The sequence below is a fragment of the Hypanus sabinus genome, chromosome 1, assembly GCF_030144855.1.
Source record: "Hypanus sabinus isolate sHypSab1 chromosome 1, sHypSab1.hap1, whole genome shotgun sequence".
NCBI lineage: Eukaryota > Metazoa > Chordata > Chondrichthyes > Myliobatiformes > Dasyatidae > Hypanus > Hypanus sabinus.
In genome coordinates, this window is record NC_082706.1 from 141,220,219 (window position 1) to 141,246,845 (window position 26,627).

General features: G+C 43.9%; 1 protein-coding gene across 1 annotated transcript in view; it reads left to right on the forward strand.

Moving 5' to 3' along the window:
• LOC132398186 (cadherin-2-like) overlaps positions 1–26,143 on the forward strand; it is a 196,122-nt gene extending 169,979 nt beyond the window's left edge. Inside the window, exons 12-16 of the mRNA XM_059977274.1 lie at positions 662–895; positions 4,331–4,564; positions 6,262–6,401; positions 8,472–8,636; positions 24,731–26,143. Of these exons, the coding sequence (XP_059833257.1) occupies positions 662–895; positions 4,331–4,564; positions 6,262–6,401; positions 8,472–8,636; positions 24,731–24,940 (983 nt within the window). The 3' untranslated portion in view covers positions 24,941–26,143. The remainder of the gene's footprint in view (positions 1–661; positions 896–4,330; positions 4,565–6,261; positions 6,402–8,471; positions 8,637–24,730) is intronic.
• The last annotated feature ends 484 nt before the right edge of the window (positions 26,144–26,627 follow it).

Genomic DNA, 26,627 nt, shown 5'->3' on the forward strand with positions numbered 1-26,627 from the left:
GGTGGAAGTGTTACAGTGGCACCCGACCCAGGGTTTTCTTTCTTAATGGAGGTTTGATCCCATATGACACCAAACCATTCACACCTTTAGACATCAGTTAACTTGCCTGGGGTGTAAAATCCCTCAATTGTCTGAGTAAAATATTCCTGATTTCCTTTAAGTTCTCCTAGCCTACTGAGTGATGAAAGACAATTGTTTGAAGTGAAGTTCTACTGGAACTGTACTGGTTTGAGGCATGAGGAATACAGGTGTGGGATTATCACTATCTGCAGCCTGACTTAGAATGCCCCAGTCTCCCCAGTTTACAAATGTCTGACATATCTATCTGGCAGAGTGGCAGGATAGACATGGTTACGTACTCGCACGGGGTGAGAACTCCGGTTATGAACAGTTCACAAGAATGGCACCCGGGCATAACCCAGGGAGCAACCTGGTGCTGGGTATACTCTCTCAGTCCTGGGTCTCCCCTTCCCAGCATCACTGTGGAGGGCTGTCAAGGGTAGCCATGGGCAGATCTTCCCAGTGAGGGGGACAGCCTGAAGAATTTAAAATTTTTTTTAGAAAAGCCAGCATTTGTTGCCTTTCCTCAAAGTTCATGCAAACATGCTGACTTACCTGAATACGAAAGTGCTTCTAATCATCTCCTGTATGTATTCTGCAGGCATCCCTCCAGCTACTGGGACAGGAACTCTGCAGATTCTGCTGCTGGATGACAATGATAATGCCCCACAAGTGTTCCCAGAAGAAGTCTCCATCTGTGAGAAACCCGATCCCAATGCCATTAACATCACAGCTATTGATCCAGACATCGATCCCAACACTGGGCCTTTCGCCTTCGAGTTGCCTGATGCGCCAGCAGATGTGAGGCGGAACTGGACTATAACTCGTCTCGATGGTAAGAGGACAAAGCACTGCCGTAGGTTAAAGCGTGGTTTCCCATCCCCATTCTCAGGGACATAATTGGAATTGATTTATTGTTGTCACGTGTACTAAGCTACAGTGGAAAAACTCTGTGTGCCATCCAGACAGATCATAATTACAATGTGATAGTAAAAAGGGGAAAAACAGAATGCAGAATCTAGTGTTCCAGTTCCAGAGAAAGTGCAGTGCAGGCTGACAAACGGAGTGCAAGTGTGCAATGAGGCAGACCAGGAGATCAAGTTCATCATTTAGTGTATGAGGGTCCCTCGAGTCTGATAACAGTGGGGGAGAAGCTGTCCTTGAGCCTGGCAGTATGCTTTCTTAAGCTTTTGAATCTTCTGCCTGATCGGGGATGGGGAGCAGAGGAAGTGAAAAATGGAAACTCTGAGTAGAGATGGAGGCCGTTTTTTTGGGGTGGACTGGGCATAGCAAATTCCCCCGAACTCCTAACAAAGTACAGCTTCTGGTGATCTGTCAGAGGCAGATAATTTCAAAGGTTCATGACCCAATGAGTGAGTAACTATTCATCCTTATGAACACCACAATGTGCAGGGAATGGAGGGATGTGGACGTTGTCTAGGCAGAAGTGATTAGTAGGGAATTTAATCACTATTTTACCAGAGGGTTGTAGATTCTGCCAGCTCCATCATGGGCACAAACCTTCCCAGCATCAAGAACAACTTCAAAAGGCGGCATCCATGATAAGCGACCCTCACCATCCAGGAACAAATCTTCTTACAGCCACTATCAGGTGCAGAACCCTGAAGACACAAATTCAATGATTCAGGAACTTTTCTCTGTCATCAGTGATCCATGAACCCATGAGCACCATCTCATTATTCCTTTTGTTCACTATTTATTTACTTTGTAATTTTTATTACACTGTACTGCTGCCACAAAACAACAGATTTTACATCATACGAGGGAATGATGATAAATCTGACTCTGATACTGATCAGTCCAGCAGACTGTTGTTGTGGAAAGCTTGTTCCTGTGCTCTGGTGCTCGATGCTCCCATGGTGACAGGGGAGATGACAGATTTTGTAATCTGGAACAAAAATCAAACTGCTAGAGGAGTGTTTGAGATTACAGAGCAATACCTTGCATCAGGACTAGATGTGGAGTCTCAACCTGGAGTACTAACCAGCCCTCTGCCTCTGCAAATGCTGCCTGACCTGCTGAGTTCCTTCAGAAGCTTGTTTTCATCCTAAATGGAGTATTGTGCTCAGTGTAGGAAGGATGTGGGAGCTTTAGAGGAGGGTACAGGGGAGTTTTCCAGGATACTGCCTGGATTAAAGAGCATGTTTTATGAGGATCAAGCTAGGGCTTTTCTCTTTTGAGCCAAGGATAAAAAAAGGTGACTTGACAGAGATGTACAAGAGGTAAGAGGCAAGGCGGAAATGGCTAATAGGAGAGGGCGTAATTATAAGGTGATTAGAGAAAAGTGTAGGCAGGAATGTCTGAGTTGATTTTACACAGAGAATGGTGGGTACATGGAACACAGTTCCAGAGGTAGTGGTAGAGGCAGATACATTTAGGACATTTAAGAGCGGGGTTCCCAACTTTTTTATTCCATGAATCCCTACCAAGACTGCTGGAGAGGCACATGGCTGATAGAAAATGTAGCTGGGGCTTTCAGATTCGGATGGAGAGAGTCTTCTGCTCAGAGAACAGAATGGAAACTGAGCTCTTTCCCAGGTGGATTTCAGCTGCAGGTGGTATTTGAGTATCTGATTGTCTGCATAGAACAGTACTCTACAGTACAGGCCCGTTGACCCACAATCTTATGCTGACCCACAATCTTTTAACTCGCTCCACAATGAATCTAATCCTTCCCATAACCCTCATTTTTTCTTACAAGAGTCTTAAATGTCACTAATGCTTTAAAAATGAAAATCTGCATAAACTCTTAGATCGATTAGGAGAATGGGCAAAGAAGTGGCAGATGGAGTATGGTGCAGGGAAGTGGGTCATGCACTTGAGTAGAAGGAATAAAGACGTAGATTATTTTCTAAATCGGAGAAATTTCAAAAATCAGAGATGTAAAGGGATTTGTCCAAAGTTTCCTCTTAATTTTTTTTTACCAGCTGCATGAAGCAACTGTTAGTCTGAGCAGGAAGTTTTTACACAGCAGCACTTTAAATATTTTTGTTCTAACAATTTTTATGAAAAATATTGTACTAGATAGTGATTTTTTGAAAGATTACTTATTTTTCTTATAAGATGACTTAATTTTTGTTACACCAACCGAATACAAACCGTAACTCACAGCACAGGCAACAACTGACAGACACAATGGCAAAAGTGAGATGTTCTCAGCATTTGGTAGGCCGGCGGTTTATTAACAATGAGCTACCGACTTCCTTTCTGTGTTTATTGTTCCAAATTGTAACAGTGCAATAACTTTGAACCACTGACAATGTATATACATTGAGGCTCTAAAATGTTTCAAAGATTGTGGTATGTTTATTATTTAGAAAATTTCATTAACTCATAATTAATTACGGGGTATTTCACAATTGTATTAACATTATATTGAAAACACTTCCAGCTGTGCGACAACAAAGGATCCGTGCACAGGATCATTTCAGTGACTGCATGGGGAACAGTGGACTTGGGAATGCTTGTGCAGGATTCCCCAAAAGGTTAACTTGCAAGTGGGGTCAGTGGTAAGGCGGGCAAATACAGTGTTAGCATTCATCTCAAGAGGTCTAGAATATGAAAGCAGTGTTGTGTTGCTGAGGCACTTCTGGGCCCCTTATCTGAGCGAAGATGTGCTGGCATTGGCAAGGGTCCAGAGGAGGTTCATGAGAATGATTCCGAGAATGAATGGGTGAATATGTGAGGAGCACTTGATGGCTGTGGGCCTGTATTCACTGGATTTTAGCAGAAAGAGAGTGGGATCTCATAGAAACCTGTCAAATATTGAAAGGCCTAAACAGTGAATGTGGAGAGGATGTTTCCTGTCGTGAGGGGTTTAGGAGGGCACAGCCTCACAATAGATGGATGTCCATTTAGAACAGAGATGAGGAGAAATTTCTTTAGCCAGAGAGTGATGGATCTGGAATTCATTGCTGTAGACAACAGCAGAGGCCAAATCATTGGATATATTTAAAGCAAAGGTTGATAGGTTCTTGATTGGTTTAGGCATCAAAGGTTACCTAGAGATAGCAGGAGAATGGGGTTGAAAGAGATAATAAATCAGCCAATGGTCAGACTCGATGAGCTGACTGGCCTAATTCTTCTATGTCTTATGGTCTTTCTTGTATAATTTTTGTATCATTTACTTTTCTTGTGAATGCTGCATGTGTAATGTTGTGCTCTGTGAATCTGCTGCAGGTAAATTTTTTATTGCACCTGTGTACTCGAGCTATGATAATAAACTCAAATTGATCTTTCCACTATTTAGGAGATTCTGCACAGTTGAGCCTGAAGATTGGATTCCTAGACGATGGCATCTATGAGGTCCCAATAATGATCATGGATTCTGGAAACCCACCCATGTCTGCCACGTCTGTGCTCCTGATCAAAGTCTGTCCATGTAACGAGAATGGGGACTGCACCTCAGTTGAAGCTATTGTTGCTGCCGGTTTGGGAACAGGCGCTATCATTGCAATCCTCCTCTGCATCATAATCCTGCTCAGTAAGTAACCTGGCTCTTCATCATCCTTTACACAAAATGGGCATGAATCTTTACAGAGGTGCAAGGGGAAGGAGGGTAAACTTGAGTTGTCGTCTCTAGCGTGTTGGAGGCTGAGGTGACACTTGATAGAAGTTTATAGAGTTGTGGGAGGCATCGATAGGGCTGTCTGCCAGAATCTCTTTCCCAGGGTTAAATGTCTTAACACCAAAGACCATATGTTTTAAGGTGAGAGAGGGCGTTGAAAAGCAAAGTGCAGCCTAGTGGGTGTCTGGAATGTGCTGCCAGGAACGGTGGTGGAGGCAAATAAAAAGAGGACATTTTAAGAGGCTCAGGTAGCCAAATGAGTGTACAGAGAATGGAGAGAAATGAACATTGTGCAAACTGAAGGGGTTAGTTTGCTAAGGTGTTTAATTACTAGGTTAATTAGTTCTGCGAAGACTCTTGGTCTGAGGAACCTGTTCTATGTGCAGTTTGGTAGGTTAATTAGCTGCAGTGAATTACTCTCATGCATGTATAAGTAGGAGAACGCGGGAGGAGTTGATAAAGAATGCGGGGAGAATTAAAGAGATGATTGTAGGATCAATGTAAATTGGAGCTTGAGGGTCAGCACAGACTCGGAAGACTGAAAGGCCTCTCTGTGTTGGTGCTGTTTGCTGAAGGTGCTGCAGCTGAAGCATCGTCTGTTTCTCCTTCCTTGGATGCTGCTTGTTTTATCGTGTCTTTTGCAACATTTTCTGCTTCTGTCCCCAAATGTGTTGCCTCAGTCTTTGCCGGATTGAGTGCGGGTGGTATAGTGAGCCATTCACCTCCTGGGTCGGGGGGGGGGGGGGAATTGTTCTGTCATTTCATCCAGGAGACTTTGTCTCAGTGAGCAGTTAGATGGTTTTGCGCTGCTACTGTTTTCCTGCTGTTACGAACCCCGTAACTGGGTCACTTACCAGCAAAGATAGAGAGGACCGTTGAAGTCTGAAGGTACTATTTTTAAAAGTCTTTATTTATAAAGGGGCACAAAAATAAGATTAATACAGACATTCAGATAAAATACGTCGTCAATACTCAATCTAAAAACGCGGGTATGATAATAATCATCAATTAAGCAATAGCTCTATCGTTTGTCTAGGGGATATTGTATTGTCCAATGGAAAGATAAAAGTCACTGTCCCTTTAAGCTGCAGCTATTTGGGTTTAAGAGAGAGGGTTTTAAACTTGCCCAGGACTTTTATGAGGCCAATCCGTTGCGTCGGGGGAGTTGGTTCCCCATTGTTAGTTCCAAGTCGTTTTCCGTGGTACCAGCCACCAGCCCCCAGGCAAGGGAACCAAACGCACGTGGCTTCCTCCAAATGGCTTCTCGCTATTGCAGGATTGCGACTGGTGCGTCTGAGGGGCTGTCCCTACAGCCCCCCCTTTTATCTTAACTCGCCAGGTATTAGATGTCAATCAGGTTGGGGTGTTACAATCTCTCTCTCAACCAGCCCACTTTGCCCGAGGGCTTGCACGTAGCATAGTCCCCAATCCACAAACGTTGTCTCCAGGAGACAATGGCCATGTCTCTCTCTCATTTCCTGGGTCCTCTGACTCAACCCAATAATGCTCTTGCGATTCTCACAAAGGAGGGGGCTACCCCGCACCCTTCGGCCCCTCAGAGCTGTGGTGCATTCATAACAGTGTATTGATACTGATTTCTACCTCCCTCCCAGTCTTGGTCTTGTTGTTTGTGATATGGATGAAGCGGCGAGACAAGGAGAGGCAAGCCAAGCAGCTGCTGATAGACCCAGAGGACGACGTCAGAGACAACATCCTGAAATACGATGAGGAAGGTGGCGGTGAGGAGGACCAGGTGAGGGTGCGGAGGTTTCTGAGAGGGGAGGGGGACCAATCTCATTCACCCATCACCTACACCTGCAATCTACTCTGGCTGCCTGGCAGCCTGTCACCCATAAGACATTCAAAGTTCAAAGTACGTTTATTGTCAAAGGATGTATATGAAACCATTCACTCTACTTAAGACTCATTTTCCTGCAGGCATTTACAAGTAAAAGTAAAGAATACAATAGAATTTACAAAATCTATACAAGGACAGACAAACAGCTGATGTACAAAAGATGAACTGTGCTTTGGTTGTTTGTAATTCATAGGAGCAGCTCAAGGCCATTTGGCCCATAGAGTTTGCTGTGCCATTCATTCATGACTGATTCATTTTCCCCCCTCAACCCCTCTCTCCTACCCCTCCCTGGAACTTTTGACACCCTTTCTAATCAACCTTTGCTTTAAAAATTCCTAATGACTTGGCCTTCACTGCCACCCGTGGCAATGAATTCCACAGCTTCAGTGCCCTCTTCTAAAGAAATTCTTTCTCATCTCTGTTCTAAAGGGGCATTCTTCCATTCTGATGCCTTGCACCTAGTCCTTGAAGTTCCCACCATTGGAAGCCTCCTCTGCATGCCCATTTTATTGAGGCCTTTCTATATTCTGTAGAGTTTAATCCTGACCTCGGTATATGTGGAATTTGCATGTTCTTGTGCAATTGGTAATTTATTAATGCACATGTCACGAGGTACAGTGAAAAACTTTGTTTTGCATGACATCCATTGTGATCTTTTCACCACACCAGTACACTGAGGTAATAGAAGGGAAAACAATACCAGAATGCAGAATAAGGTGTTAGTTACAGAGAAATTGCAGTGCAAGCAGAGAATAAGGCCATAGTGAGGCAGATTGTAAGGTCAAGAGTTGACTGTATTGTACCGGGGACTAGTCAGTATAACTGCAGAATGAAAGCTTTCCATGAGCCTGGAGCTGCGTGCTCTCAGACTTTGTATCTTCTTCCTGATGGGAGAGGAGGAGAGAGAATGTCCGAGGTGGGTGAGGCGACTTTACCAAGTGTGGACAGAGTCCGTAGAGGGGAAGCTGGTTTCCATGATGTGTTGAGCTGTGTCCAAAACTGCAGTTTCTTGTGGTCTCAGCAGAGCAGTTGCCATACCTAATTGACGCATTCAGATAGGATGCTTCACGGTGATTGCTATTTGTGCGTTTCCTCTGGGTGCTCTGGATGAGATGAATGTAGATTGCTGTAAATGGCTGGTGGGTGGTTAGCACACGCTCAGTGGGACGAAGCTTCCTCTTGATGAAAGTAGCTGCTAGGGCAGGAACCTATTCTCGTTTCTACCCTATGCCAGCAAGTACTACAGTATTTAAGACGTTAAGTCTAGTTTATTAACATGTGACAAGTACAGTGAGGTACAGGCACAATGAAAATCTTGCCACCGACAACTCAGAATATAAATTATGTATTAATTATTCAAGACAGTGCAGTGACATTCATGCAGAAATAAAGTCACTGTCAGAGACAAGTCTGTGGTAGAGCAAGAGGTGGTCCGTAGTGTTGTGTGCCGGAGGTAGGGTTAGGATTGTGCAGGTAGGTTCAGAACCTGGTGGTTTTCAGGCTTCTGAACCATGTTCCTGATGGCAGCATTAAAGTGAGGTAACGGCCTGGAAGATGGGGGGTCCCTGATGGCAGATGTCACCTTCCTGGGGCCGAGCCTCCTAATAGATGTCGTCGGTGGTGGTGGAGAGAGCTGTGCCCATGATGGAACTGGCTGTGACCCACCGCTCACTATAGCCGCTTGTGTTTCTGTGTATCAGAGCCACGATGGCTGTGTACAAGGAGGTGGTGGAGGCAGTCAGAGTGCTTTGCATGGTTGTGTAGCGGTCACAGCGTTGGCGATTCCACCACTGTCTGTTCTCCTCATGATCGTGTGGGTTACCTCTGGGTGCTGCAGTTTCCTCCCGTATTCCAAAGAGGTGTGGATTAGTGGGTTAACCTGACACCTGGATGCCATTGGGCTTGCTACCATGCTGTATATTGAAATAATTCCCCTGATGCGAAGTTGTGTGTGTGTGCCCACAGGATTATGACCTCAGCCAGCTTCAGCAACCAGACACGATGGAGCCTGATGCGATAAAACCAATGGGCATCAGGCGGGTGGACGAGAGACCTATTCACGCTGAGCCTCAGTACCCCGTCCGCTCGACTGCCCCTCATCCTGGTGACATCGGCGACTTCATTAATGAGGTACGTGTCTCACACAGCACCAGCTCCCTCGGATCTTGAGCGATGTTTGCTATTGGTTTATCATTGTCCAGTGTACCAGGGTACAGTGAAAGCTTGTATCGTTCATACAGGTGAAAATACACAATACATTGAGCTAGAATAAGGTAAATTGATTACGTATATGTCACCATGTACCACCGTGATTCATTTTCTTGCAGGCATACTCAATAAAATCAATAGCCATAGTAGAATCAGTGAAAGACTGCAGCAACAGAGCGGGCAAACAAAAGAGAGAAACTGCAAATATGAAAGGAAAGAAATAATGATAAATAAATGAATAATAAATACTGAGCAAGTGAGTTAAAAAGTCATTGAAAGTGAGTCCGTAGTTTGTGGGAATAGTTCAGTGATGGGACAAATGAAGTTGTCCTTTCTGATTCAAGAGCCTGATGGTTGAGGGGTAATAACGTTCTTGAACCTGGTGTGCGAGTTCTCAGGCTCCTGTGCCGCCTTACTGATGGTAGCAGCAAGAAGAGAGATTGACCTGGGTGCGGAGGGGTTCACCTGTCTGGACTGGGACGTATCCACTGCTTTTTGTAGGATTTGCCATTCAAGAGCATTGGTGTTTCTATACCAGGCTGTGATGCAGCCAGCCAATATACTCTCCACCACACATCTATGGAGATTAGTCAAAAATATAGATATCATGCCTTATCCTTGCAAACTTCTAAAGATACTGCTGTGCTTTCTTCATGATTGAACTTGCGTGCTGGGTCCAGAACAGGTCTTCAAAAATAACACTGAGGGATTTAAAACACTAACAATGCAGAGTAAAAAGAGAGTAAAGTGTAAGAGGTACCAAAGATGTGCAGTGCAGGTAAACAATGAAGTGCCAGATCATGAAGAGGTAGATAGGAGGTAGGAGTCCATTTTTTCATGCAAGAGGTCCATTCAGAGTCTGAAACCATGGGATTGAAGCTGTCCCTGGTTTTGGGCCTTTGTATCTTACGCCCGATGTGAGGGGGAAGTAGGAGAATGTCCATGTGCATGGAGTCTTTGATTATGTTGGCTCCTTTACCGAGGCAGCAAGATGTGTAGACAGTCCGTGGAGCAGCAGCTAGTCTCTGTGATGTGCTGGGCTGTGTCCGTTACTCTCTGCAGTCACGTGCAGAGCAGTTGCCATACCAAGCCATTATACATCCAGACTAAAAGCTTTCTGTGGTGCATCAATAACAATTGGTAAGAGCCAGTGGGGTCTGTGTAGAGTTTATACATGCATTTCATCCAGGTGTCATAGAGTGCAGAAACAGGCCCTTCAGCCCACCTGGTCCATGCTAACCAAGAATCCCAACTGAGCCAGTCCCATTTGCCCGTATTTGGTGCATATCCCTCTGCAGTCTCGAGTATAAACCTTTCCTATCCATGTACCTATCCAAGTGCCTTTTAAATGTCATAAATGTACCTGCCTCAAAGTAGATGTTATTATCAGCTTACAGGTATGTCACCATGCACAGCCTGAGATTCATTTCCTTGTGGCAAACTCACTCAGAAGTAATGATAACAGGCTCAATGAAAGATCAGCTGGTGTGAAGAAGCAAACAAACTGTGCAAGTGCAAATATAAATAGTCTTTAAAGTGAGTTCATTGGTTGTAGGAACATTTCAATGATGGGGCAAGTAAGTGTGGTTATCCCCTTTTGTTCAAGAACCTTATAGTTGAGAGGTAGTAACTGTACCTGAACCTTGTGGAGCAGGTCCTGAGGCACCTGTACCTTCTATCTGATGGCAACCGTGGGGGAAAAGCATGACCAGGGTGGAAAAAGTTGCTCTTCAGCTTTCTTCCCTCTCACCTTAAACCTATTCTGTCCAGTTCTCAATTCTGCCTATAATAAGAAAAAGACTGTCTTGATTTTATACACCCCTGTAAGATCACCTCTGTAAGGGTCCTCTGGTTTCCTCCACACCCCACTGATGGATTAATTGGCCCAAGCGCTGCTGCCTTGCTCTCAGATTTTTTATTCTATCTCTCTTGGTTATTCTGTTATTTTCCTTTTGCACTGCCTCAGACTGCACCAGTCTGTTGTTTTGATCTTGTCAGTGTACTTAGTGTTGTATTTATTATTACAATGTATGCTATTTATCCTCTGACCTTCACGTAAGCAAGGAAGTTCATTGCATCCTTGTGTATGTAGCCATAAACTAATCTGATCTGAATGAAATCTGGGAGGAATTGATTGGAATGTGTGGAGAATCGCTTCCCAGGATAACTAGTGGCAATGCAATTTCTTTTCTCTCTGTGAGCTGGCATAGAACTGATGGCCATATGGCTTGTGTGTGGTGAGAATATAAGGGAAACTCAACAGGAATTCAATACTGAGCACCACATGGTGGGCTATGAGGTCTAGATGAAGGTGCAGAGAAGTTTTACCAGAATTGAGGTACCCTGGTTTACATGCACGGTCTTGGAGCAGAGAAGATTGAAAGGAGGTTTAAGAAATGTTCAAAATCAAATCTATTAAGCAGCAGAAGAGAATCACTGACACGGATTTAAAATAATCACCGGAAGGGAGGTGGGCAATTGTACAGAGAGTGGTGTTAGCACGTTCTGAAGGAACTTGCAAAAGAGAGTTGATATTGCTTGGTTGTGCAGGAAGAGCAGAAGAGTGGGGCTCAGTGACAAGTTCTTTCTAGGAGCTGGTATGACTACGTGGCCTGAGCAAGCTTCTACGCTGAGTGTTTTTGGATCTTGTGCTCTTACAGCCGGGTTGCATTCACAATCTGTGCTGACACTCCAGGACTACACTGTGGGGGTGCCACCCTGCCCGAGGTGCCTTCTGTTAGATGAACATTAAACCAAGGCCCCATCTGTGCTTCAAGGACATGGAAGAGCTCGGGGCATTGGTTAGCAAACAGACAGGGAATTTCTGTCAGCCTGAATTTATCCCTCAGTTTCTGGAAAATGGATATTCTGGCCATTGTGCCATTGCTTTTCATGGGATCCTGTTGTGTCTCAGTTGGCTATCCCATTTCCACATTCCCAAAGCAGTTGCACCAAGTACTTGATTGGCTCTACTGCATTCTGTATATCCTTATACAGCATGGAAAAGGCCCTTTGGCTCAACTGGTCCATGCCAGTCAACATTCCCACCTAACGTTTCAATTGCCTTGTCCCATCCAAGCACCTGCCCAAATGCCTCTTAGTTATTGTTAATGTACCTTCCTCAACCACTTATGGCAGACCATTCCATATATGGACTACTCCCTGGGTGAAAAAAGTTGTCCCTGAGGTTCCTTTGAAATCTCTCCCCTCTCACCTTAAGCCTCCATCCTGTAGTTCTTGATTTCCCTATCCTGTAGAAAAAGCTGAGTACACTTACTCTATTTATGCTCCTCATAATTTTATACAGCTCTACAAGATCATCCCTTGATCTCCTCCGTTCCTATGAAAGCAATCCCCACCCGCTCAAGTTCTGTGCATAATTCAACCCCTTGAGTCCTGGCACCATCTTCATAAATCTCCACTGCACTCTTTCCAATTTACTGGCATCTTTCCCATAGCAAACAACCAAAACTGAACAGTATTCTGTACAAGGTCGCACCGACATCTTGGTAGCTGCAACATTCCAGCTTCTTTTCTCTGGTGTGACAGGAGCCAGGTAAAGTAACCCATTCTTGTATGGAAATTGAGTACATTACATTCACAGGAGAAAGCCACAAAGGAGCTGAGATGTTATTCCAGATTTCCATCATCTGTTGTCTCTTGTGGCGACATTCACAGAAGCTGGGTAGCAAACCTGTGTAAGGAAACACCTCATCCAAAATGTGGTATTACGGGCAGTGTGACACTCTTGGAACTGCACTGAAGGAAGCTCGACTCCAGAGCCTTTCACCTCAGCCAAAATTGAGGGGAATGGCTTGTAAATGTAGAGGGGATTAAACTTCAGACAGGATGTTAGTGAGAGACAAAAGATGTCTGTAATGAAGTGGGTGTTGAGTAGAATAAATCACCAATAAATCCGGTCAGGAATTTGGGGTATGTGAAGCATGCTTCCATTAGGTGATAAGAAAGTAGTTGGGGACAGGGAGAAGCAGAAACTCCGAGGGGTTGAATCAACACGTACAATCAAGCTGGATGAACTCAGCAGGTCGGTCAGCATCCGTTGAAAAAGGGGTTGAATGAGTTTTCTCAGTGTTCTTAACTTTGTAGTCTTTATTTCTTAATTTAACCGTTCCTTAAGAATGCCATGTGAGTTTGGGTTTACTAATCTGGCAAGAAGGGTTGATTGTAAATTTAACCCATTGCAATGCCATCCCCATTCTTTCAATATTTCAGAAAGCATTGTCTCCACAATCCAGGAGAGCTTGTTGGTAAGAGCAGAAATTTAAATACTACTTCAAGCAATTTGTTCTCAATAAATGCATTTATTGGGGATTGCTTGTATTGAGACAAGAGACTGCAAATGCTGGAAATCTGGAGCAACGCACAAAAAGCTTAAATAACTCGATGGTGCAGGCAGCATTTGTGGAGAGAAGTGGATCATTGATGATACAAGTTGAGATCCTTCATCAGGAAGGAAAGATTGAGGGTCATAGTATAAAAAGCTGAGGCAAAGGGGTGGAGAAAGAGCTGGCAGGTGAGAGGTGAACTTAAGATAACCACTCATTTCTGTCCTTTCCTTTTTTTCCTGATCCCACTGGCCCTTTCTTCCCCTCCCCGCCCTCTCTATCTGTCCGCCTCCTGGCCAATCCTCCAAGTTCCCCTCACCATCTCCTTCCCTTTATTCCACGGACCAGCTTTTAGATTCAATCTTTTGTCATTTCCATCCGTCACTTCCCAGCTTCTTAACGTCATTCGTGCTGTTTCTCCCTCTCTCACCTACCTATCACCAATACCTCTCCCTCCCCTTCACTTAGGTGTATTTGTCACCTGCCAACCCCCCCCCCCACCTCATTGTACTATCTCTCCTCAATCTTGCATTCCTGAGTAAAGGTCTTGGCCCATAGCATTGACTGTCCATTTTCCTCCGTAGATGATGCCTGACCTGCTGAGTTCATCAGCCATTCTGTGCATTGCTTGAATTGATAAGGTTTTAAAAGTATCTGATTCTTGGGGTTTAAATCTTGGTGAGTTTTAGCTGTGGTGCAGTGGGAGAGATGTTGGATACTAGGTGGAGAGAAGACAAGGGTAATGCACAATGTGTTTTTAATAAGAAAGATTAATATTTTTATTAAAAAATCCATTAGCCAAATGCATAAAATATGCTGGCTGATCCTTCAGACACCACCTCTAATCCCATTATCAAAGGCCAGAGAAAATTAGATTTATTTTAAAGAATGCAAATATTAAATCGATGTAACCACTCTATTTTGTTTGATCAAATTAATTGAATCCCAGGTAGCACATTAGTCAGGTGGTAACCTCTCATTAGCAGTAAGCTTTTGAGGTTGATAATTGACAGAGGGTCAACTAGGATCTGTGGAGAATGGCAGTTAATAATTAAATTAATACTTCTGAAGCTGGCAGAGAAATTTAACGTATTTCAAATTTCGTACGGGCGTGAGTCATTGTCTGAGGTAGCATGTGAACCATAGTGACATCTTACAGGGCGGGAGCCATTTGGAAACGGCAAGTCTCATTGGGAGTTAGTTTTATTTGAGCCAATAAAGAGAAAGGAGGTGCAAAGCTGAGTTGCCAGTGTTAGGTTGGTCTGGCTTTAGCTCAGCAAGCTTGGGCTGGGCAGGCAGAGATTCGAAGTAAATGTTATTAGTACGTTGCTAGTGCACCGAGAACGGGCCTAGAGTTAGTGGTATGTTCCTTGTGTGAGACGTGGGGACATTTGGAGGCCTCCAGTCTCCAGATTGCTACATCTGCACGACATGCACCAAGCTGCAGCTCCATATAGACCATACTAAGGAACCAGAGCTGCAGCTTCCACTCGTACAGGAGAATGGGGAGGTGATAGATAGGAGCTACAGGTAGGTAGTCACCCCTAAGTTGCAGGAAGCAGGTACCTGTATTTATTTGGAGTATTGTGTACAGTTCTGGTCACTGAATTATAGGAAAGATGTCAACCATGTCAACGAAATAGAGAGAGTACGGAGGAGATTTACTAGAATGTTACCTGGGTTTCAGTACCTAAGTTATAGAGAAAGGTTGAACAAGTTAGGCCTTTATTCTTAGGAGCATAGAAGGTTGAGGGGGGACTTGATAGAGGTATTTAAAATTATGAGGAGGATAGATAGAGTTGACGTGGATAGGCTTTTTCCATTGAGAGTAGAGGAGATTGACACGAGGACATGAGTTGAGAGCTAAGGGGCAGAAGTAGGGGTAACATGAGGGGGAACTTATTTACTCAGAGTGGGAGCTGTGTGGAACGAGCTTCCAGTAGAAGTGGTAGAGGCAGGTTTGATTTTTGTCATTTAAAGAAAAATTGGATAGGTATATGGACAGGAAAGGAATGGAGGGTTTTGGGCTGAGTGCAGGTCGGTGGGACTAGGTGAGAGTAAGCGTTCGGCATGGACTAGAAGGGCCGAGATGGCCTGTTTCTGTGCTGTACAGTCGGCCCTCCTTATCCGCGGATATTGTATGTGTGGATTCAACCAACCGCGGAGCGGGAAAACCCAGAAGTTCTCTCTCCAGCACTCGTTGTTTGAGCATGTACAGACTATTTTTTCTTGTCATCATTCCCTACACAATACAGTATAACTATTTACATAGCATTTACATTGTATTAGGTATTATAAATAATCTAGAGATGATTTAAGTACAAGCAGGTTATGAACGAGTTCGGTTCCTGAGTCCATCTTTAAGTCGGATTTGAAGTCGGAACAGGTAAGTCTGGTATTATTTAGCATCAGCCAAGTGTTTTTCTTAGTATATAGTACATATTTTACCTTTCTATGCATATAAAACACTTAAGAAACATACATATTTCAATAATTTAACCACTGCGTTGCTTAGTAATAATAGTAGCATTCTTCGGGGCAGGGCCTTTCATATGCTCCATTAAAATTGTTCTGATCGTTGACCGACTGTAGCCTAACACTTTTCCAATGACCGATGGCGTTTCACCTCTTTCCGATCACTTTATTACTTCCAACCTTATTTTCAATCGTGATCGTGATTATTTTCGTGAACAGAAACACTGCGGATTCAGAGCTGTTATGCCAGGTCCTAATGTCCACCACACGGAGGCATGTTAAATAAAGTCCAGGGTCCTAAAGTCCACTGGGTCCTAAAAACCACTGCACTGAAACAGGTTAAATAAGGGACTTGAGCATCCGCGAATTTTGGTATCCGCGAGGGGTCCTGGAACCAATCCCTCGCGGATAAGGAGGGCCGACTAATTGTTATATGGCTATATTGTCAGGAGAGGGAAAAGGAAATAGGTAGCCAATGCAGAGTAGCCCTGTGTCTGGTTTCATCAATACTGCTTTGGATACTGTTGGGGGTTGGGTGGCGTTGCAGAGAGTAGTTCTCTGGCACTGAGTCTAGTGCTGCGCCTCAGAAGGAAAAAGTTGAGAGGAGAGCAGTAATGACGGGGGATTCCAAAGTTAGGGGAATAGACGTGAGATCCCATTGTCATGGTAAAGGAATCCAAATGGTATTTTGCCTCCCAGTTGCCAAGGACAGGGATGTCTCAGATCAGGTCCACACTGTTCTAAAGAGGAGGGGTTGAACAGCCAGAAGTCATGGTACAACATGAGTAGGAAACGTGAGGAGTTCCTGAAGAGGGAATACTAGGGATTTAGGTAGAGAGCTGAAAAGTTGGACCTCCAGGTTAGTAATCTCAGGATTGCTGACTCAGCAGTGAGGATAAGAATAGGATGATTTGGCAGATGAATGAGTGGCTGAGGAATTGCTTTTAGGGGGCAGGGTGTCAGATTCCTGGATTTCTTCTGGGGAAGGTATAACCTGTACAAAACGACAGGTTATACCTGAACCCCAGGAGGGTCAATATCCTTGTGGGCAAGTTTGCTAGAGCTTTTGGGGAGGGTTTAAACTAATTTTAAAGGGGATGGGAACCACACTATTGGCAATTGACTCACAAGTAGATGCAGTGTATCGTGAGAATGTGGGGAAGGACAGGCAGATTACAAGGCAAAATTGCAGTCGGGATAAGTTGAAGTGTAACATGAGTAAAAAATCGAAAAGGCTGATGAATACAGGACTTAAGGTGTAAGAGCTTGCAGTAGAAGGAATAAGGTAAATCATCTTGTAGCACAATTACAGATTGCCAGTTATGTCGTACTGAGTCGTAGCTGAAAGAAAATCGTAGTCAGGAGCTTAACATCCAAGGATACACTTTGTATCAGAAGGATGAACAGGTAGACAAGAGAGGGGTGGGGTGGCTTCATTGTTTTAAAAAAAAATGAAATTGAATCCTGAGAAAGAATTGATGTAGGAGAGGAAGATGTAGTATACTTGTGGGTAGAGTTAAGAAGCTACAAGGGTAAAATGACCTTGATGAGAGTGCAGACAGACCTCCAAATAGTAGGCAGGATGTTAGATAGAAAAGGCATGTTAAAAGGGCAATATTTCAATAATCATGGGGAATTTTAATCTACAGGTAGATGGGGAAAATCAGGATGTTGCTGGATCCCATGAGAAGGAATTTGGAGAATGTCTACAAGATGGCTTTTTTAGAGCAGCTTGTGATTGAAGCCACTAGGAAAAAGGCAATTCTGGACTGGGTGTTGTGGAATGAACCAGATTTCATTAGGGAGCTTAGGGTAAAGGAATCCTTAGGAAGCAGTGATCATAATATGATATAATTCACCCTGCAGTTTGAGAGGGAAAAGAGAAAATCAGACCAGTCAGTGTTATAATAGAGTAAAGGGGATTGCAGAGGCATGAGAGAGGAGCTGGCCAAACATGATTGGAAGGGGACGCTAACAAGGATGACAGCAGAACAACAATGACTGGCACTTCTGGAAACATTTCAGAAGGTGCAGATAGGTAGATCCCAAAGGAGAAATGTTTGTTCTAAACCATGGCTGACAAGGGAAGTCAAGACCCACATGAATGCAGAAGAGAGGGCATATAAGAGAGCAAAAATTAGTGGGAAGTTAGTAGATTGAGAAGCTTTAAAAAAAAAACCCAGCAGTAGGCAACTAAAAAACTAAGAGGAGGAAATATGAAATGTGAAGCTAGCCAATAATGTCAAAGAAGATGCAAAATGTTTTTTTTAGATATATGAAAAGAAAAGGAGAGGTGAGCGTGGATATCGTTCTGTTGGAAAAAGATCCTGGAGAGGTAGTAATGGGGACAGAGAAGTGGCAGAGAAAAATGCTCAGGAAGAAGAAAGGTCTGAAGGTAGATAAGTTACTGAGACCCAGTGGACTACACACTGAGGTTCTGAAAGAGGTGGCTGAAGAGATTGTGGAGTCATTCGTGATTCTTGACAGATCATTACTAGATTCTGGAGGACTGGAAAATTACAAATATCACTCAAGTCATTAAGAAAGGAGGATGGCTGAACAGAGGGAATTATAGGCCTTGTAGCCTGACTTCTGTGTTTGGGAAGATGTTGCTTGACAGATTTGCTTGAATTCTTTGAGGAAATAGCTGGTGAGGTTAACAAATACTCAGTGGAAGTTCTTTACTTGGAATTTCAGAAGGCCTTTGACAAAGTGTCACACATGAGTTTTCTTAACAAACTGAGCACCCATGACATTACAGGAAAGATACTAGCATGGATAGAGAACTGGCTGACTGGTAAGAGGCTAAGAGTGGTAATAAATGGGGCCTTTTGAGGTTTGCTGCTGGAGACTAGTGGTGTGTGCAGGTGTCTGTGTTTGGACTGTTTATTTTCACATTATGTATCAATGATTTAGATGTAATTGACGGCTTTGTGGCCAAATTTGCGGACAGTGCAAAGATAGGTGCAGGGTCAAATAGTGCCAAAGAAGCAGGTGAAGCTGCAGACAAACTTGGATATGGAGAGTGGGCAAAGACGTGGCAGATGGGCAACAGTGTCAACAATTGAATTGAATTTTGGTTTATAGTCATTTAGAAACCACAACTGCAATGCAGTTTAAAAAAAAATGAAGCAACGTTCCTCCAGAATGATATCAGAAAAGCACACGACAAAACAGACTAAACCAGAAAATCCACATAACGCTTGGCAATCCCCTAATCCAGAGACCGGAGAGGCTGCTGCGTATTAATATTGTGCTACCATCTTAGCGTGTTCCCTGGAAAGGAGCTCCAAATCCACCAGACAAAACAAGACTACTCAGACATACCAAGTCAGGTGACCAACTCTACCACCCAACAAACCAAAAGCTAAAGTTACAAGACCTACACAAAACCACATAGTTACATATAGTCAACATATAGTTACAACTGTGCAAGCAATACCATAATTGATTAAAAAAAACAGACCATGGGCACAATAAAAATAGTCCAAAGATGTTAAAAGACTGTAAGTTTGAAAGAAACCACCACACAGTTTCCACAAGTCCTCAGGGTCCCAATAGACTCGTCAGCCCACACAGGCAGCAGAAGGGAATATCCCCGCTATGGACTTCCACAGCACCGCCGGACCCAGCCTCGCAGACGCAGCACACAGTAAAAGCACCCCGACCGCAGCGGACTCCGAGTCCCATCGAATCTCCAAGCCTCCGACTATCCCCTCCAGCACAGCCTCTCCGAGCACCATCCTCTGCCGAGCGCACTACGAAGCCCCCGCCACCGGCAACACAACCCCGAGGACCGAGGGCCTGTTCTTCCCAGCAGAGACCCGGACCTCACAACAGCAGCAGCAACAAAGAGGGCCTTCCTGGAGATTTCCAGGTGTTCCTCCGTGCTCCCACGTCAGTTTTTCATCAGATTAGGATTGTGCACGGCACCCCGCTTGACAAATAACAGATATCAACTCTGGAGAGGCCGCTGCAAGCTGCGTCGTGCCGCCATATTGCCAGGTTTTGCAGGTCGCATGCAAGTGTATGGTTATGCACTTTGGTAGAAGGAATAAAAACGTAGACTATTTTCTAAGTGGGCAGAAAATTCAAAAACCTGAGGTGCAAAAGGACGTGGGAGTCCTTGTGTAGGATTCCCTAAAACTTAACTTGTAGGTCAGTGGTAAGGAACACAAGTACAATGGAGTTTTGTGAGATGTGCTGGCATTGGAGATGGTCCAGAGAAGGTTCATGAGAATGATGCCAGGAATGAAATGATTAATGTATGATGAGTATAGTGGCTCTGGGCCTGTGCTTGCTGGGACTTAAAAGAATGAGGGGTGGATCTCACTGGAAATGCTACAATAAGAAGTAGATAAGGCCTAGTCCATTATCAGTAAAACCCTCCCCACCACTGGGCACATCTACATGAAACCCTGTCTCAGTAAAGCAACATCCATCTTAGGGACCCCCACCAACCAGGACATCTTCTTTTCTCACTGCAGCCAGCAGAAAGAAGGTACAGGAGCCTCAGGACTCACCAACAGATTCAGGAGCAGTTTCTACCCTTCAACCATCAGGCTCCTGAACCAAAGAGGATAACTTCACTGGCCCCGTCATTGAAATGTTCCCACAACCAATGGTCTCACTTTCAAGGACTCTTCATCTCATGACCTCGAGATTTTGTTACTTATTTTGTTTAGTATTACTATTATTTCTTTCTTTTTGTTTGTTGTCTCTTGCACACTGGTTGACTGCCCAAGTTGGTGCCATCTTTTATTTATTCTGTTATGGTTATTATTCCATGGATTTATTATGTCCACAAGAAAATAAATCTCATGAATGCATATGGTGACATAAATACTTTGATAACAAATTTACTTTGAAGTTTAAACTTTAAAAGACATGAGAAAATATATGTAGAGAGGATGTTTCCTATCATGGGTGATTCTAGGACCATAAGGTACAGCTTCAGACTGGAGCAGGAGTTCCCAACCTGGGCTTCAGATTCTTTCTTAATGGTCCATAGCATAAAAAAGGTTGGGAACCCCTGGACTAGAGGGGTGCCTATTTAGAATAGCTGAGCAGGAATTACTTCAGTGAGAGGATGGTGAATCTGAGGAATTCATTGCCACATGTGACTGTGGAAGCCAAGTCATTGAATATATTTACATTGGAGGTTAATAGGTTCTTGATTAGTCAGGGTGTCAACAGTTATGGTGAGAAGGCAGAATGGAGTTGAGAGGGTTAATAAATCAGCAATGATGGAATGGCAGGGCAGACTTAATGGGCTGAATGGCCTAATTCTATTACTATGTCTAACGGTTTTATTAACCATTCCCAACTACTCAATTATACTCTGTACCTGGAAGGGCACAAAACAACCTGTCAAGCCCCAGCTTCTCTGGAGGCAAAGAGATAGTTGCTCTTTTGGGTTGAGACCCCAATCAGGGCAGTCTTGACCCAAAGCATCAACTATTCTTCTCCCTCAGGTGCTACCTGAAGTGCTGAGTTTCTTGACAGTTTCTTCTTTGTTCCTGATCCTGGCATTTGCCATCTCTTGTATTCCCAGTGTTTCTAGAGGACATATTTGTGGCTATTATTTTATGGGCTTATTCAGATGGTCTTTAGTTATGGAGAGAGTTTCTGTACCTCCCATCCTCATAAGTAGTGAGTTCCAGGTCCCCATCAAAATATCCTCATTTTCCTGATTTTGGGGTGTTAGACTTTTATGCTCAAAGGAGACGAGAGCAATTCTGGTCACTCCAATACAGAAAAGATGTGGAGGCTTTGTAGAGGGTCCTGAAGCAGTTTACTAGAGTGCTGCCTGGAATATGAGCTATATGGACAGGTTAGACAAGCTTGTGTTATTTTCCCTGGAGTGTCAGAGGCTGAGTGGAGACTGAACAGATATTTATAAACTGATGATAGGCACAGAGTCAATACTTTTTCCAGGATAGAAATACCAACGACATGCATTTAAGATGAGAGGGCGAAAGTTTAAAGGAAGTGTGAGTCAAGTTTTTTTTACTCGGAGTGTTTCGTGTCAGAGATGGTGGACGCAGATACAACAGTGACGTTTAAGAGGCTGGCTTTCAGACGCATGACTGTGCAGGAATGCAGGGACATACTGTAGCGCTCATAGTATCACCTCAGGCAGGTTCTCCTCTACTGCAGCCAAGTCCCTCACGGTTTTGAGTGCTTAGTTTAATTCTCAGCTTTATCTTCTCTGGCAAAAAGAAAGCACTGCTGGGTTTTCTTCTGTCTCTGTGGACTGCCCCCTCCCTCCACTATTTCGAAAGACGCTGTAGAGACTTTAATAATATCCTCAAGTGCCCCGTTGACCATCTCTAACATCTGATGGTATTTCACCTTTGTAAGTGAAGAATTGCTCGGCCAGCTTGTGTATTGAGGGTTCCGTTCATTTCATAGTCATAGAGTCGAACCACAGAGAAGCAGGCACTTCAGCCTCCCATATCCATTCCATCCTACTTGCTTTGTATCGTGATGTGTCTGGAACAGGGTAGCACACAGTCCTGCTGTGTTATAGCTCCTGGATTCAGTGCACACTTCCACTGTTGCTTGTGTACTTGAAATATTCTCCCTGTTGCTGCAAGAGCTCCCTCAGCATGCCCAGGCAGCTAACTGTATCCCAGAGATGAGTAGGTAAATCCCAAAATGAGCCAAAGGGGAGTTGATGGGCTTTTGCTGGGATAAATTGGTTTATTATCACCTACTGAGAACAATGAAAACTTTTTGTTTTGCATGCCATCCATAAAGATCATTTATTGTAACAGTGCTTTGAGATAGAACAAGGGAAAAGCAATAACAAAACAGTGTTACAGTCACAGAGTGCAGTGCTGGCAGACAGTGAGGAACAAGGTCATAATGAGGCAGACTATGAGATCGAGAGCTCATCCTATATACGAGGGGACCACTCAGTAGTGGGTTAGAAGCTGTGTTTGAGCTTCGTGATGTCCGCTTTGTGTCTTCTGCTTGATGAGTGGAGGACAGAGAGAATGTCTGTGGTGGATGGGGAATATTCATTGTGTTGGCTGCTTTACTGAGACAGTGTTCGTGGGGAGGAGGCAGATTTCCACTATGTGCTGAACAGTCTCCACAACTTTCTGTAGATTCTTGCGATCACAGGCAGAGCAGTTGTCTTAGTAAGCCACATTGCATCAGACTGCACAAGTTGCAGTGGCCATGGGGCAATAGGAGCAATTGCCCAGTTCTCCTGGGCAGCATAACCCTTGTGGGCTGAATGGTCTCCTGAGTTGTGAAAAATTAGGAAGGAAGCACCAAGCATTGTGTGTGACTCACTGGAAAGTATCAGCCTTCTTTTCCAATAATGGGGAGAGGCATGGAGTGTGGAAAATTCTGGGACTGCTCCACAGTCTCTCTCCATAAAAGGTTGTTGAACGATACACAGATTAGCAGTTGGTATCTGATGCAGGTTTTAATAGCTGTTCTGAAAGGTACTTGATGAGTGACTTTACAAAGGCCTGCTTTTCATATCCTGAAATGAGCAGCAGGGCATGGTTCCAGGAAAGTAGAAAACACTTGATACTTTCCAATGTTTAACATCATTGTTACAGGTTATAGAATTAGCCCCGACTTTCTCACCCAGATAGTTACTATCAAACAGAGCAACAAGGCTGGAGGAACTCAGCAAGTCAATCAGCAGCTATAGAGAAGAATAAACAGTCAACGTTTCAGGACGAGGCCCTTGATCAGGACTAGAAGTGGGAAGCCAGGTGGGGGAGGGGAAGGCGTACAAGCTGGCTGGTAATAGTTGACACCAGGTGAGGGAGAGGGTAAGTAGTTTGGGGAGGGGAGGGGTGAATTAGGAAGATGGAAAGGGTAAAGGCCTGAAGGAGGAGGAATTTAATAGAGGGCAATGAAAGAAAGGGAAGGAGGAGGGGAACAGGAGGGAGGCGATGGGCAATTGGGAGAAGAGAAGAGGTGTCTTCATGGCAGTAGAGCTGGCCATGGACAGAATGGGAAGTTAAATTGCAATGGAAGCCACTGGGAGATCCTTCCCCCTCACCTGGTCTCATCCATCACCTTCCCAGCTTGTATTGCTTCATCTCCAATTTATTCTGGCTTCTGCCCCATTCCTTTCCAGTCCTGATGAAGGGCTCAGGCTGAAACATTAACTCTTTATTTCCCTCTATGGATGCTGAGTTTCTCCAGCATTTAATGTGTGCTGCTGAAGATTTTCAACATTGTAGAACGTCGTGTTTATCATCGGATTGAGTATTATGTACAGGAGCTGGGATGTCATGTTGCAGTTGCAAAGGGCATTGCCATGTGTGAAATATTGTATGCAGTCCCAGTCTCGATCCAAAAGGAAGGATGTGATTAAGCCAGAGAAGATGCAGAAAAGATTCACTAGGTTGTTGCCTGGGCTGGTGGGTTTGAGTTATAAGGAGAACCTGGGTAGGCTAGGATGGTTTTTCCTGTGGTGAAGAGAGGTGACTTTACAGAGACTTATAAAATCATGAAGGGTATATATATGGTGAATGGTCACAGTCATTTTCAGTAAGAGCCTGAAACTAAGATTTAAGGTGAAAAGGGAGGGATTTAAAGCAGACCTAAACTGCAACTTTTCACAGACCTTGGTGAGTATATGGAATGAGCTGCCAAAGGAAATGGTTGAGGCGGGGATAATAATATCAACTAAGAAACACTCGAATAAGTACACAGACGAGAGGGGCTTGAATGGTGTGGTATAGGGACTGGTTTACAATGTTTAAAAAGACATTTGAATGGGTATGTGGGTACGAGGTTCAAAGCAATTAGAGCCAAATGTAGCATTAGGGACTAGCGTAGGAAGCTAAAGGTTGAATTTTAGAGGTTTATAGGAGGGGTATAGATAAGGTACATGATCAATGTTTTCCTCGGGTGGGGGGCACAGGTTTAAGGTGAGAGGGGAAAGATTTAAAGGGGACCTGAGGGGTAACTTTTCACAAGGAGGGTGGTGGCTATGCACATCAAACTGCCAGAGGAGACGGTAAAGGTGAGTACTATTACAAAATTGTAAATGTACACAGATAGGAAAGGCTTAGGGGGATGGGGGTCAAACAAAGGCAAATGGGATTAGCTTAGTTGGGAACCTTGGCCGGTGTGAGTCACAGCCTTAGTTGTGATCTTACGGGTGACTCAGTCCTGCACAGTAACCTAATGCAGTTTTTTGTTTGAATGTCACAGGGTCTCAAGGCAGCAGACAATGATCCCACTGCACCTCCTTATGACTCGCTGCTGGTGTTCGACTACGAGGGAAGTGGTTCAACAGCAGGATCCTTGAGCTCCCTCAACTCCACGAGTTCTGGTGGAGACCAGGACTACGATTACCTGAATGACTGGGGGCCACGTTTCAAGAAGCTGGCGGACATGTATGGCGGAGGCAGTGACCTCTAGGGCCCTGATTTCTTCTCTTCCCCCCCCCCCCCCCCCACCCCACCTGGATCAAATGTTGCTGACTACGAACTGTTAACCGATTTATTCCCAGCAGAAGCAACAGGCATACATACACATCACACTCACGAGATAAAGGCTAGGCTTTAACTCACTAGTCAGTTATAACAGGCGCTTGTCAAAAGCTTTGGTGTAGGTTGCAAAGTTTGCATCAGCGGAATAATCGGTAAATTGACACTGTTTTAAGGAGAGGTTGGTTATAAGAGCTCTGTCACACTTGAACTTCAAAGTACAGAAGCACTGGGACGTTGTGCCTTTTTGTACACTTTTTCATCTGATGCATTAGAGTTAAGTTACACGCTTTAACAATAACTGTGACATTTTTTGAAGTGATTATCTCTTTTTTTTCTGCCACTCCTCCTCAGGTGAAAATGGGGATGGGGGAAAACATGGTTTAGGAAATAATCAGCTGTTCTCTGCTTTTTTTAGTTTTAAGAAAGATGCTAAGAACACCAAATTTCATAAACCTGCTGTCCGTTTTCTTAAGCGTGGAAGGTCAGCCAATCATCTATCGGATTCCTGTTTTGGAAGTGCTAAAGTTTAACTTGGGTTGAGTCGAGAGTTAAATGGTGGAGATCACCGCCTGGATTTATAATGGGGCCTTTTAGATTTTGTCCTCTCGATGAGGGTTTGGGGTTGGGAACAGAAGTTTACATTTGGGAAGAAGAGTTTGTGTTCCAGACTCAAGCCAAGACCTGATACCGACATTTCTTTTTGGTTGTTTTTTTTTGTTTTAAATCCACTGTATAAAATGAAAGTGTACATAATGTTAAAAGCTGTAGTCGACAAGATCTTTGGGACATGTTTGAGAAAAAAATTTCAAAAAAGAAAAAAAAATGAACGATTCCAAGGAATTTTTGTTGCATGTTTTTCCCCTGATTGGGTGAACCTAGCGATGGAGAACACTTCTGGAGAAAATGATTGTTGACTGATTTGAGACGTAGATAGACCATGACAACGATGACTATTTTCTTTGTAATTCTTAACTAGCACAAGCATTTTACATAATTTGTACCAAAAAGCAGCAGGGGTGGGGTTGTAGCTGGAGCACTAATTAATGAAACAAGAGGGAATAGCAATGGTGTTGGCAATTTTACCGTTCACCTCTGCCCCTGAAATAAATTAAAGGCTACTTTTTTGATTTTTTTTTGCTGTTGGCTTTATTTTGTGAACATACCTGAAGAATTTTACATTTATCATTTTACAGCCTCTTTGTTGCTTCCGGAATGTGGAAAAAGTGGAAGATCTACTGTGTGACCAAAAGACCAACGTAGAGGGTGAATAAGCCTGTAAATATGTCTTGGCATTGTCACATGTGCCAGGGTACCGTAAAAAGCTTTGTTCTGCATGCCATCCATCATCACAATGCATTGAGGTAGTCAAGGGAAAAACAATAACAGAATTCAGAATAAAGTGTTACAGTTACAGAGAAAGTGCAAGGCCATAACGAAGTAGATTGTAAGGTCAAGTCCATCTTGTCATATGGACCATTTAATACTCTCTAGACAGCAGGGTAGAAGCTGTCTTTGATCCTTGTACCTTCACACTTTTTTATCTTCTGCCCAATGAGGTGGGGTGAAAAGACACAATGAAAGTGGCAATTACAGGAGAGGTAGAATTAAGGATTTAA